This window comes from Wolffia australiana, chromosome 1 (assembly GCF_029677425.1).
Source record: "Wolffia australiana isolate 7733 chromosome 1, ASM2967742v1".
NCBI classification, from domain to species: Eukaryota; Viridiplantae; Streptophyta; class Magnoliopsida; order Alismatales; family Araceae; genus Wolffia; species Wolffia australiana.
Window position 1 is genome coordinate 6,183,468 of NC_135835.1, and position 13,837 is coordinate 6,197,304.

Here is a 13,837-nt window from a genome sequence, read left to right on the forward strand (position 1 = left end):
AAAGGCCACATATCTTCTCTTTTTGAAAATTGAATATGTATTTAAATTAATTTTAATTTATTTTCTCATCGTGCTGATAGGTTTCCCGCATTCCAATAACATTTATTATAATTTTAATTTTCAAAAGTTATCATACTGGCATGTGTTTGTGCATTCTATTTTATTTACTGGAAATGAAATTCTTGTTATAGTGTCACCGTGTGTCCGTGTGCATTACGAAAATAAATGATTTGATTATGATTGGACCATCATGGCATCCTGATTCTATGCCATAGTGCCATCTTTTTGCAATGACTAAGACTATGAATTAATGGCTAAATTGAACTTTTTTGTCCCCAGCCCAATATATCAAATAGGAACAAATGATGGAGCACGATTAATGGGAAAACCCATTTAAATTAAATCAAACAATTAATCAATTATTAAAAACTAAAATTCAAGCTTAAAAAAATTGATATCCTTTACAGTTTGATGTCAAATGATTATTAAAAATATAGGATGAAGTAAAAATATTTTTTTTAGAAATATGTTTTTGAAAAAATCTCTAAAAGTACCCAGCATTGAAATTTGTCAAAATCTCATTGTAAAATTGGATTGAATTAGTTAAGCTTGACAAAAAACATATATTATAGTCATAAAAACTATAAATATACTTTGTGTGATTAAAATAATAATTAGAATAATTAGGGTGTTATCAGCTCCATTGACAAGGCAGAATTTGTGAGTTACCATGTGTCAGTGAGTGGCAGAGTGGATGCAAAGAGTGATATTATTTAAGCTACTGGAGAAAATTTTGGCATGGTTGGATGTGTCTAAAAGCATGTCATCTGAGATGGACTTGTTACCTAGAGCAAAAGGTGGCAAAGTAAAATCTTAAACGTACTAGAGATGAAACAAACCTTTTCTCCGAAAATCCTGATCATAATTGACCTCTCTCCCATATTATTTTAGAAGAAGAATGGATCAAAGATATCTGATGCACCAGGCCACCAAAATGTGTTGGAATTAAAAGTCCAATATGATATACAACTAGCACATAAAATAGATAAAATAGAAGGCCCTAACTTCCTAGCCCTTGGATTTATCAAAGGTTTAGAGGGCTAGGAGGACTAAAATTCTGTGTGGATACACATGCCATATTCTTAGATTTGAAAACACTTGAAAAAATTAAAATTGGGTTATCCACAATTGATGCCCTTGACGTTGAAGACATTGATAGCATACTTTTTCTTATATGTGATATTGTCACTGATAATGGTTAATATTGATAATATAATTCACATTCAGTCAAAACTCATCAATAAATTTTAGTCTCACACATTATTGTCGTCTCGATGTTCAAAACATTGGATTAGGCAAGTTAGATCAACCATCATTAGATCAAAACTTACCAAAATGGAATTTCTTCAATTGGTTATAGGTATCATCAAGTGGGTATGAGCGTCAGACATCAGATGGTTAGCCACATAACCACAACTTATGGCCCATGACTAAAGTGTGCTGGCATCTTGAATGGGATGATAGGACAGTGGGGCGTGTGGATTGTCCTCGTACATTGTGGTGATAATTTTATTCCTCACTAAGATCGTCATTTCAAAACATTCCCCCAAACAAGACAACTGTGAACTTTTTGTTCAAAATTTTTCCATCTACCTCTGGTAGATAATTCTGAGTGGAATCATGGAAGATTTCTTAAATTGTTTTGCAGAATTTGTGCCCTAAAGAGATATCATCATATCCATCTTTCACATAATTTTGGACATGGGATTGTTTTTATCTAAAAAAAGTCAATCTGTCCCATCCTTGTCCCCATGCTTTATACGAGTCATCAAAGTTGTCATCATCTTCCACAAATTGTCATCTTCTTTGTCCAGGGACAGCCAGATGGTTTTCATAGGCATCAAGGAGTTAAAACAAGAGGATCAGTCAGCTGTATAACTTGTGTCTTTATTTAGACAAAGTTAGAGCAGTATTTCTTGTAGGCCAATTAGGGGTCAATGCTCAATGTCAGATCAAGACAGCTGACATAGCCTATGCTAGACGACTTTTGCCATTTTGACATTGTTACTGATTCTTGACCCCATATTTCCTAAGAAACAACTAAGATAATTATTCAAAATCACACTTTTGTCATTTTTAATTACCAAATGGATAGGTAATTTTTTGGCACTAACTAAATGCAGAATTTGGAAAAAAATAGCAGACACTCTAACTAAACTATTCATGACTATTAAACTCAAACCCTTGTTCAAGCCATGGGTTTTGTTGTTTTTCCCTTTCTAACAAAAAATCCATAAGTTCTTGTTTTATATTTTGTGTGGGCTTTACTATATAAACCCATCAGTATAGTGAACGATCGTCCAGGATGGGGACGATGGACGGGACAGGAAGAAAATCATCCCCTCTTACGTCACAATTTTTAGAAATTCATCCTAATCATCTCATCCAGAGCTCGTCCCGTCCCAAATATCTTCTTCCACGTCTCGTCCCCTCCTAGACATTCTCGTCCCGTCCCACGTCCGAGACGAAACGGTGCATTGGGCCACTCAGAATTTGACACGTGACACAGCACATATCGAATTCGAGCTAGAGCACTCAAGCGGATACTTGACCCCCACAAGACGTAGAAACCGTCTCGTCCCCCATCCAAAGCCCTTGACGGGGATGGTTCTTTCGTCCATGGGCGCAACAATTGTCCCCTTTTGAGACCAGTGGACAGTTCTTCGTCCCTTCAATCGTCCGAACTCCCAGACGGGACTATTTTTTCGTCCACAGATGAAATTACAATCCCGTTTGCATCCCTCCACTATACCCAATTTAGGGATTCTCCGTCTGATATCAGTCTGATATCCGATATCCGATATCCAGAAAAAATGGGACAGTGTCTGATATCGGATATCGGTCGATATCCATCTGATAGGTGAAAACGGATATCAGAGATGGATATCGAATGGTAAGAACGAGACGGATATCGGAACCGGTATCAGGATATCAATATCTGGTATTAACAGGAAAAATCAGTATTGGTCATTATTAGATGAGCATGTTAACAACACCATGTGTTTTTTATATTTATCATACCTCGTTAAATATATTAAGCCCAAACTTTTTTGTTTTCTTCCATATGGGATAAGAGGATTCGGGGTTTAACATTAAACTCCGAATCCTACTGTCCCATATGGAAGAAAACAGAAATTTGGAGCTGTATATATTAAACAAGGTAGGATATATATATCAAATGATTAATAATATATTTAATAAATAATTTCTATACTATTACCTTGTTTAATACATAATATATTTAACCAATATTTATACTTAATATATTACTATCTCGTTTAATACATACAACACAATATTTTTGTTTTTTTCCGTATGGGATAACAGGATTCGGAGTTTAATGTTAAACTCCGATATCCAATATTTTTGCACGATGACGGCTACGACGATTAAATTATAATTTTACAACCCTTTTATGTTGGATATCGAAATCTGATATCCAACTCCGATATCCGATATCGTCATCCTCTCGAGAGATGGCAGCGGATGACTAGACTTTGACATTTTGGACCGGGGACCGGTCTGACCGAACCAAACCGGGACCGAACAAGACTGGACCGGTACTGGACCGATGTTCAGGTAAGGTTTAGGTCCATGCCAAATAACCGGACCGGACCAGACCCTGTCCCACGCACTACCCATCCCCCTCCCCGTTGCCCTTCCCATCACCCCCTCCAAGCGCTCATTGCCACTGCTCCGCGCGCACAACGCCTCCCCACCCCCGTGCTCCTCTGCCACCCCCCGTACCGGACCGGACCGGGACCGAACAGGACCGGACTGGAACTGGACCGAACTTCAGGTAAGGTTTAGGTCCATGTCAGAAAACCGGACCGAACGAGGACCGTCAAACGCTATGGATGACGACATCGAGACGAATATTGATATCGGATATCGGTACTGTAGCAACCAATACCCGATGTCGTCATCCAATATCCGGATGTTGGAAAAAAGAGATACTGAAAATCAATTTTATGGCATACAGTACAGCATCCGTCCCGATACCGTAATCCGATGTAGGTATCGGGACGGGCAATCCCTAATTACCCAACAGTGTTAAACCCACTACACTCCTAATTAAAAACCCACAAGTTGTTGTTTTATCTTCTATGTGGGATTTACTTTTACTACATAAACCCATCAGTGTTAAACCCCCCAACATTCCTCTCTTCTTCTCCCCGTCCCAGTTTGATCTGCCATGGCCGCTCAACAGTAGAGAAGGCGATGAAGGGAGCTCAAGGCCAGTAATGGCGAAGCTGTCAATTCTCAGAAGCCTCTTCTCCACCGTGACAGGCTCGCCGAGCGGCGCCGTCGGTGTGAAGAAGGTGACCAAGTCCAATTTCCTCTCCGCCTTGGAAGAGTTGCGATCGCTCGTCCGCGATGCGGAGTTCGTCGCTGTTGATCTGGAGATGTCTGGAGTGACGAGTGCTCCTTGGCGAGAGGCTTTTGAGTTTGATCGATCGGATGTGCGCTACTTGAAGGTGAAGGATTCCGCAGAGAAATTCGCAATCGTGCAATTTGGCGTTTGCCCTTTCCGATGGGACAGTTCGAAAGACTCTTTCGTCGCCCACCCGTGAGTTTGTTCTCCGTTTTTTCTCATCTGCAAGTTCGTGAAAGGGCAGTCGGTCGATCGAGAGACTTTCATGGGGCATCTCTTCCGAGTTTGGTCAGAATCGATATGTGGATTTAGCTTCTTATGAACGATGATGATGTAGAATTTTTATCATCCGATTTTCAAGAATCATCATCGTCATGTCATCCATCGGTTTTAAATTTAAGAAAGAGCATATCATCATCAGCGTCATCGTCATCCATATGTCGACTGCATCCATGTGTTCAATTTGTCATCTTCTGCGACTCATCTCCATCCATCATTTGAACTTGTCATCATCATCATTATCATTCGTGCACGCCCCACATGGATGATAATGATGATGACAAGATTTCGAGATGGCAACGACGATGGGGGTGATATTAAATGGTATTAAAAGTTACCGTGTGTTCTTCTTTCTTGTTCGAGGTAATCATGGGTGATTTTATATCGTAGAGGAGTATTTGGATAAATGTCAATCCTTGCTAATACTCTCAAAATATGATCTCAGCGGTTGGGCCATAAATCTCACTTTTCAGTTTATGCTTGATGAGTGCATAGCCTGCCCATTTTTCTCTAGGAATTTGTTTAGCAAGTTTTTTGGAAATTCAGAAACCATTTCTCCCCTTAAGTCTTGACTTTAAATCTCAGATTTTCTGTCATATGGACTTGTTTCACGATTAACTTGTTCTCAGGATTTGTATCTAAATGCCACTGTATTTAGTGTTCCCTTAAATTTTGACAGAATTACCTTTCTATATTGGCATTAAAGACGCACAGTTTCATGTCTGCTCTTTAATTTTGTAATAGTGATCTATTCATTGTCTAAGGTTGTCCTTTTGGTTCTTCCACAGATTTAACTTCTTCATATTTCCGAGAACAGAGGTTTCAACTGCTGGGCCAAGTGACGAATTTCATTGCCAAACTAGCTCAATCAGTTTTTTGGCCAGACACCAATTTGATTTCAATGCCTGCATTTATGAAGGTACATCCTTACCTTGCTTTGACTTAACTGCACTCTGATAGAGTTTGCTTCTTTGGCCTACTTCATCAGACTGGATGTACTTCCTGTGCACCATTTTGACATATATCTTTTCGCACAAGTGTCAGCTATGTTCTATCATGTTGTTCTATGTTATTAGCTATGTCAACAGTAGACTTGATATCACAATATAATACTGTGGGACTGTCTCGGGTTATTGTGAGATCCAGCATAATACCTCTGATCCACTGGATTTCACAAATTCCTTTGGGTACTGCTGTAAATTCTGCTTCCGCACTTGACTTTGACACCAACTTTTTCATCTTAGTCTGCCACGTAATTAGACTACCACCAAGCAACATACTGTATCCAGTTATTGATCAATAATCTAATAGAGATCCACTATTATCAGCATCGGCATAAGCTTCTCACATTATTTTTTTACCCCATTGAATAACCAAACCATGTCGTCTAGCTCTCTTCAAAAAAACAAGCGCTTTAAATGCCACCCGCCTATAAGGTTCCCGTGGATAGTGCATGAACTTACTTAGGAATCAGTCAGCAAGTGCTCTGGAATGATTAAGATGTATAACTTCACCAATCAATTTTTTATATTGTCCATGATTGACAGGGGCGGCCTGTTCATACAGTCTAAGCTTTAAACTTACGTCAGTAGGCATGGGTGATGGTTTACAGTCACTCATACTCATGTCTGTCAAAATATCCAGGAAATAAAGATGCCACTTGGAGAATAGGCACTCTTGATTCTCAAGAAATAACATAGCGATCCAAGGGATTTGATGTCGAAGGAATGAGAAAGTTTCTGACTCAGAATAGTGATCTCTTCCTCGTCATTCACAGTGACGACAATATCATCCATAGTACCGGTAAAACTGTCAGAAAAGCTTCTCCCCAGAAGAATTTGGGCACTTGTCCTGAATAATCACAGTCTTGTTATCTCAACAACATGTCCAATCTTCCTTTCCGCCATACCACTCTGTTGTGGTGTTTTGAGACATGACAACTCATAGAATGTGCGGCAAGTCTGAAAGTATGTCCTAAATGTTGCATTGAAGTTGTCTATGGCATTATCTGATCTTAATTTCTTCATCTGTACACACATACTGCGTCTACACCATAATGATTTACTGTTTAATTATATATATTAGCAATGACTTTTGTTTTAGGAGATACACCCATGCCGATCAAATACAATTGTCGAAAAGTTTGTAGATTTGTATGAATTATGGACACCAAGGATGTAGAGTGATTACCAGTGCAGACCATTGAAGTATTTGTAGAAACCAAGTTCTTCAATTTCTCCAGCTCCTGATCCAGAGTATGGAAGTCATTGAGTGTGAGATGGGAGACATCAGGAATATAATATTTGGTTAAATTAATCACCTTTAATTGGTTCCAACATTCACAAAATTATCATAACTGATTGGAAATTTTCATATAGCTGTTCATTGCTTTTCCGGTTACTTAGTGTCGTCCCCATCTAGATCTTTGGGCATGATCCCACTGTAGCCTATTTACAAATCATACTTTCAATATTTTCAGGAATATCATATTTGTCAAGAGCACAAGAAGCCCTGGCCTTAGACAGTGCAGGCACAGAAATCAACAGGAAATGCTCTGATGCCATGATTAATGAAGGCGAATGCTATAAAATGCCACTAGGGCGCACCTCTGATATACTTTTTACTGAAAGGATGAGGATAAGTTTACATGAATGGCGTAACAGCATATTAACTTCGCCAGGTGGGAATGGTTCCGAGGGTGGAAGTAGCAGCTTCAAATCTCAGTTTCAGACAAGCTTCTTCAAGATGCGTCCTGCCATTACATTGAAGGGATTCGGCTCTCATCAGCAAAAATTAATTCGGATGGTGAGGCCCTCGATTTAACCTGCAAAGTTTAGGTTTACGTCGCATCGTTTTTACATTCTGGGGGCCATGTTTTCCATATCCATCATTTTGGTATTTTTTCTTGATTTTTTTTTGGGAGTTGTATTTTTTTTCCGTGAACATGTGCTCGGATAAAGAATTTAAAAATCAATGATTCTTATAGGTAATAATTATCTAAACTATGAAAACTTATTGCCAGGTCATCAGAAGGAACTTTGATGATCTTGTGTACGTCTCGGCTCCAGGTGACGTGGGAGAGGAAAAGAAAGTGATCTACGCCGCTTCCAAGGAAGACAAAGGTTTCCTTATGGTATTTATACAAAACACTGAATATTCAAAAAAGAGCTGCATTGTCTTCATTATTTGGAATTGATTTATATTAATTGTTTTCTATATTTTTTTGCTTCCTAGCAAGATCTTCGGAATGATCTAGTAAATATGTCGAAAGAAAAGCTCGCACATGCTGTTGGCTTTCGCCAGGTTATCGATCTCCTCTCATCGGAGGAAAAACTGCTTGTCGGCCATAACTGCTTCCTAGGTACATATCGGACGAATAATTTAATAAATAAATTTTCCTATCCTAAACTTTACTTTTCAAATGATGTAGACTTTGCTCAGATGTACAGCAAATTTGTTCGACCGCTTCCGCCATCAATCACAGAATTCTCTTCTGAGCTACACAAGAACTTTGCTAATATTACTGACACCAGATATTTGTTGAAGGCGATTCCTGTGATTCGTCAACTGATGAAGAAGAGTAGCTCTTCTCTCTCATCAGCTTTCTCCATTTTATGCCCTCATATTTCCCAAGGTTCCCACGGCACAAGTTTGGCTTCATCTGTGCTGGTGAAAGTTGAGGTGGAGGCAAATGATAATGGGTAATCTTCAAGCACTTGGAATCGCTTTCGATCCTGAATCTGCATTTGAATGTCATGCTTCTTAAAATAAAATTAAAAAATCAGTTTTTTTCACTGTAACTTTTATTAGATGCCGGATATGCATAACCAAGTTTAGTATTTTGTAAAGTACCTGGCTTAACGATCCCAGAAATTGCGCAAAAATCTTCATAGCTGTGAAATATATGTATGATGACAATGATCCTAGGTCTGCCTTTGAATTTCAGATTCTTTTCTATAAGAAATCATTTGGTTCACCATCATGCTCATCATCAGATTTCATAACTATGAAATTTTTAAGGGTCTCAATAACCGTGTCATTATTTTATTTTACTGTTAAGAATCCACTCTCAAGCTGTTAGGACTGAAACTCTAGAAAATGTATTAAAATGGTTTATGCCAATCCTATTTTATGTCATAAACATTTCAATAAAAAATCACATTCTTTCATAAACATTGGCATACCAACTTCGGAAGGCAGTATTTTTCATCTCATATTGGTTTGCGTCCACATCACAAGAAGCATGTTTCTTCAGGCCAAGTTATAATTTTTTTTACAAAATATTAGATTCGTAACGGATATTTTGAGATGCGATAAATTGTCATAGTTCGGAAATATGATCATGATGAATACATGTAAAAAAAAGGATTCCTCATGAGTTTTAATTTTTCCTTTCAGGTCCTGTACTGGTGCCAAACATGAAGCCGGCTACGATGCTTTCATGACTGGATGCGTATTTGCCCAAGCATGTTGTCATTTAGGCATTGATTTCAAGCACTTGTCAGCATCTTCCAGTCTAATCCAGAACCCTAATCTCCAGAAGTACATCAACCTTCTTTACCCAAACTGGAATGGAGGTGTTGTCATCAATCTACTCACAGGTGAAGAGATGCCCGATTCAAGCGGTCAACTTTTCAAGTGGCGGTATCCGAAGATGATCTTCGACAACACCGTCATTATCTGGGGATTTCCCTTCTCAATTAAACCAAGAGAGCTTAGAGAGTGCCTCAATAGGGCTTTGGGGCAGGACTCTGTGGTATCAATCTTCTACATAGACTCGACGTCGGCGCTGGTACAGTTCAGCAGCCCAGTGCTTGCCTCAGAATTTTTAGCTACAAAGGAAGATTTAGAGAGAAGGGATGATGCAATTAGAGTGCTTCATCCTCTCTCTAGATTGCTTGATGGGGGCAAGACTGGTGCTGGAAGATATGACATTTACAAGGATCTCTGTTGCTCTCCAATCGCAAAACCTTCAATTGCGGAGCAGGCTGAGGCAATGGGTATCACAAAAGGATTGAAAAAGAAGAACAAAGAAGAACATGCTTCAGCTTCAGTTACAGAAAACAGTAAAGAATATTCTAATCAAATTTGGGGGGATCCGCACAATATATCTTGTGGTGATATATTGAATTCCTTGTGTGCGTCTCATGCTATGGTGGGGAGATGAGATGTTTAATCTCAATAGAACATGGATCAACATTCTTTTGCCATCTATAGAAAATGCTCAAATGGGAGTGTGTGAACATTGAGGACTCGTTCTTTGGAGAACGGTGGAGTTGGGTCAGGTATGAAAAAAATCTTATTTCAAATTCTCAATCTGTTTACTTTTCGATCATTTGTACAAGTCTTACCCAAATATTGTGAATACCTCACGAACTAGGCTACTCAAAATAGTGTCAGGTCTGCACGGAGATTTCACTAAAATAAGTTTTATATTTCCAAATTGCGTGCTTCTATTATTTCTTTAAGTTATATTCAAGGATTATAACTTGTTTTAAGTTATATGCGACAGTTTCTCCGACTTTTTTATCGAGTGATCCACGTATTTATCCAAATCCCATCTTTGGGAGAAAAATGAATAAGCACTAAAATAATTAAAAATAAAAAGTGGGATTGAGGCTAACGGTTGCATTCTATGTTTGCTTTTGTCCCTTCATTAAATCGTTCTTGCTATATTTTCATTTCAAAATTCCAAAGGCAACTGTGCATAGTTTCATGGAGGCAGTGCCGCAATCTTATGAATGGGGTTATCTGCCAAAAAAATTAATGCATTCTTTGTACCCAATAGTGGAGAATGAGATAATATACATTAGAGCGAAAGATTTGTAGATTTCTCGGCTCTTACCTTAAAATGAATCTGGTACACCTCTAGATGCATGAAATTTCAGATTTTCTCTTCATTTATGTCTGAAAAAAAATAGAAAAAGCTCAATTCTTCCGGCGAGACTCTTAGTTATGATGCTCTCTTCCTGCGGTTCTTAATTTTGCACTCGACAAAATCGATAAAAATCGATTTTGCACTACGGCTCTTAATAGAAAAAATCGATACAAAACACTTACCCTTCGCTCATAATCCTGAACCATTTAACAATTAATGTTAAACTATAAGTGCTTGTGTACAGCACACTATCTACCTTAAAGAGGCCGGTAGGAAGATACAATTTTAGTCATGTCCCTAATAAGATGGAGACTCAACATATCCCCATGTTGTTTGATAAGTAACCTTCTATTTGAGTTAAAGCCGAGCTCTTCAAATCGATCATGGCTAAGAGAAAAGGGCGAAAAACGCTTACCTCTCATCATCGAGAGTTACTTTTGCACTAGTCGAAAAGTGAGGTTGATTCTGATGGAACCTGCCCTTGTTCTTTTTGGTACTGAATGAAGCCAATCTCTCTGAGTATAACCTTTCATGACCAATAGTGAACCGTGTTTCAGCAATAAAGAATACTGTTCAAGGCAGTGCTCCCTGGGTCTTTTCCCTGCTCAAGAGAGACAACAGCATTTTCAAAGCCCAAGATCATTACTCAACTCCAGTTTAGCATCGAAGCACAGGAAAAACTTACCTAGTGTGGCCACTGGGAGCTTCTTCTTCCTCAAGAGAAAATCTCGATCACAGCCCAGCGAGAGTGAAGCTATCTCCGGAGCATCTCCATAGAGCTTCTCATCGTCAGAGTGCCAGGCAACGTAGTCAGAACCTCCCTTGTATCTATTTAAGAGCAAACTGTTGAACTTACTGCCAGGAAGAGCTTCATGAACCTGCCCACAGAGAAGTTTTATTTTTTAATTAGTTCTTTATTTTTAGGTAATATATTTCTGGTGGAAATGATGATTCTTAACGGCTGCCAGGGTATTCTTCAGTAGAGGGTAGTTGTCCCATGAAAGTGCACGGGGCTGATATCCGCTGTATTGAAACTCTGGGAGCCCATCATCGGCAATGTAGCATGCATCCCTCGGCTAGATCAAAGGGAAAAATATATAAGATAATAGAAAAAAAATTGAAAATTGATGGAACAATGTCGAGTTTGTTAAACTTTAGTTTCTGGAATTTTCAATAAGCCCATTTAAATAATGATCAGCAATATGCAACAGAATGCTATGGATGCACGCTATCATGGTCAGCAATATGGAAAGACAGGAAAAGAGCGCGAATCTTAATATTTATCAAAATATGCGAAAGGAGCAGAAATGATTGAGGAGAGCAGCTCTCTTGAAAAGTACACAGATAATGTTCCATAAACGTTTCCACGTATTATAATTTGAAGAAACGGCGATGGTTCAATCTCTGAAACCAACAAATAACCACGGAGAAAAGCGCCCCGGCCTGAACAAAGTCAAGGATGGCTGGACGACAAAAAAACTTCAAAACGATAGCGCCTGCGACCTAAAATTCGCAGCTAGTTCAGCCGAGGATAACAATCACCAGAAGAAAGAAAGAAAAAGCAGGAAAATCATTGATTAAATAACAGAGATGGATCTAAATTGCAGAATGAGGTCGAATCCGAAGAAGGAAGAGGTCAACCTGGAGGCAACTGCCGCCGAAAACGCTGATGGTAGGCCTGGTCCAAGGGATTTCCTTGTTGAGATAATCGAACAGCGTCCAAGCTCGATCATGAGGAAGGAACCGCGGAACGTAGACGAGCTCGCTGCCGTCGCCAAGATCGACGCGCCGCCGATCTCGCGCGTCGATCGCATCTCCACGACGAGAAGATGAGCAAGTCCCGACTGCCCTCATCGTCGGATTCATCGTTGCCAGGCGAGCGCGGGAAATTTGAAAAACCTAATATATACCTGAAACTCGTTCCGTCATCCGTCCACGCGTCATCTTTATCGTCCATCTCGTCATCATTCATTTGGGTGCCTTTGGAGTTAGGGTTCTAGTTTCATATACCAACTCCAGAAAGGAATCTCTGATATTTGATATTGATAAGGGTTTAGTTCAAGTTTAGATTCTCCAGAAAGGTTCTCTGATATTGATCCTGATAAGAGGATTAGTTCAAGTTTAGATTATTGTTAGCCACACCGTTATCCCCGTATGTTGTCAGATAATGGATAATGGAAAATGGAATTTAATGGTGCTGTAGTGGATATCTGTGAGGGCTTCCATTTTTTAAAGAATTTCTGGTTTTGATATCCAATTATCAGAAATAGGATTATAAGATGGTATGTAAATGATATGCTTAGATGAAGGAAATTTACAAGGCTTAGTGATGTTCACTAGTGACGAGTCAAGTTTGATACAGAGGAAGTTTGTATGAGTTTAAACTTTTATCAGGTGCTTCGGTTGATATAAATTTGATAGGTTTGGAGAAAGAAAATCAGCAAATATAACTTAAGCAAGAAATCGATGATCTTTCAATCACTTGAAAGATCAAATATATAATCACAGAACTATGGAACAATGGTGATAATTCTTATATCATAATCAGTTTTGAATATATACTTCAATTAAAATTAGACTTTGGAATGAAGAGAAAATCATGGAACCTGGTTGTATTTACATATCTATAATTGCAGAGTTATTGGTTCCTGCAAAAATTTGTCCTAGAATTTTTTATCAATTCATCTCAAATATTTCTTAGTTTATGCATAAATGTATTGGTTTTCCAAACACTCGCATGACCCAAATTTTCACATGTTCCAAAACAATATCTATACATAAAATGCTAATCTGATCATCTGGTTAGAATCAGGCAACCAACTTAAATAGTTACATTTTCAAACACTTGACACCCACCTAGATGATATACTGTAATGGTTTCTCAAGGATTTATTTTTCTACCCATAAAATATTATGTAGATAGTAAGGAAGCTAAGCTTCACAAGTATTTCACATTCTTAAAACACAACAAATTGACGAAATCATTAAAGTTATCCAAAATATTGCAGTATACTAACAAACATATCATGAAAACTATCATTTTACATTTAAGAGAATCTTTGAAGTTATGAATCAAATTTTTTGGGGAATTACTTCCAAGCCGACAAACAAAGAGTATTGAGTTGACCTGTTACACAAAGGACACCAAGGATAGGTGAGAAGGTACAGTGCGTATTCATCAAGGATCAAACAAGGGTTTAAATAGAAGTCAACACAGACAAGAAGGCTCCGGAAAGGGTAAAAAA

At 38.5% G+C, this 13,837-nt stretch overlaps 2 protein-coding genes across 3 annotated transcripts; one reads left to right on the forward strand and one right to left on the reverse strand.

Annotated features, from left to right (window-relative positions):
• Positions 1–4,216: 4,216 nt before the first annotated feature.
• On the forward strand, positions 4,217–11,537 carry AHG2 (Polynucleotidyl transferase, ribonuclease H-like superfamily protein). Of its 2 annotated transcripts, XR_013581552.1 has the most exons (8): positions 4,217–4,630; positions 5,503–5,633; positions 7,194–7,519; positions 7,737–7,847; positions 7,949–8,075; positions 8,145–8,415; positions 9,113–9,999; positions 11,150–11,537. XR_013581552.1 is itself a non-coding variant. In XM_078575737.1 (7 exons), exons 1-7 carry the CDS (start codon positions 4,305–4,307, stop codon positions 9,879–9,881), a joined length of 2,061 nt encoding a protein of 686 aa, XP_078431863.1. In that variant the 5' UTR covers positions 4,217–4,304; the 3' UTR covers positions 9,882–10,157. The 2 variants fall into 2 exon arrangements, 1 of the variants encoding a protein (XP_078431863.1); XM_078575737.1 differs by lacking the exon at positions 11,150–11,537 and having other exon boundaries at positions 9,113–10,157.
• On the reverse strand, positions 10,509–12,453 carry ALKBH2 (oxidoreductase, 2OG-Fe(II) oxygenase family protein). The gene is made up of 4 exons (XM_078575753.1): positions 12,234–12,453; positions 11,552–11,668; positions 11,278–11,470; positions 10,509–11,193 (listed from the first exon to the last, which is right to left on the reverse strand). The coding sequence occupies exons 1-4, from the start codon at positions 12,444–12,446 to the stop codon at positions 11,024–11,026; spliced, it is 693 nt and encodes a 230-aa protein (XP_078431879.1). The 5' UTR covers positions 12,447–12,453; the 3' UTR covers positions 10,509–11,023.
• Between the last annotated feature and the right edge of the window lie 1,384 nt (positions 12,454–13,837).

Coding starts and splice junctions, on each gene's coding strand:
- AHG2 (XM_078575737.1), top strand. CDS start 4,305: ATGGCGAAGCTGTCAATTCTCAGAAGCCTCTTCTCCACCGTGACAGGC. Junction 4,631..5,502: donor GACTCTTTCGTCGCCCACCC/GTGAGTTTGTTC, acceptor GTTCTTCCACAG/ATTTAACTTCTTCATATTTC. Junction 8,076..8,144: donor CGGCCATAACTGCTTCCTAG/GTACATATCGGA, acceptor CAAATGATGTAG/ACTTTGCTCAGATGTACAGC.
- ALKBH2 (XM_078575753.1), bottom strand. CDS start 12,446: ATGAGGGCAGTCGGGACTTGCTCATCTTCTCGTCGTGGAGATGCGATC. Junction 11,669..12,233: donor TCGGCGGCAGTTGCCTCCAG/GTTGACCTCTTC, acceptor CCTTTGATCTAG/CCGAGGGATGCATGCTACAT. Junction 11,471..11,551: donor TGAAGAATACCCTGGCAGCC/GTTAAGAATCAT, acceptor CTCTGTGGGCAG/GTTCATGAAGCTCTTCCTGG.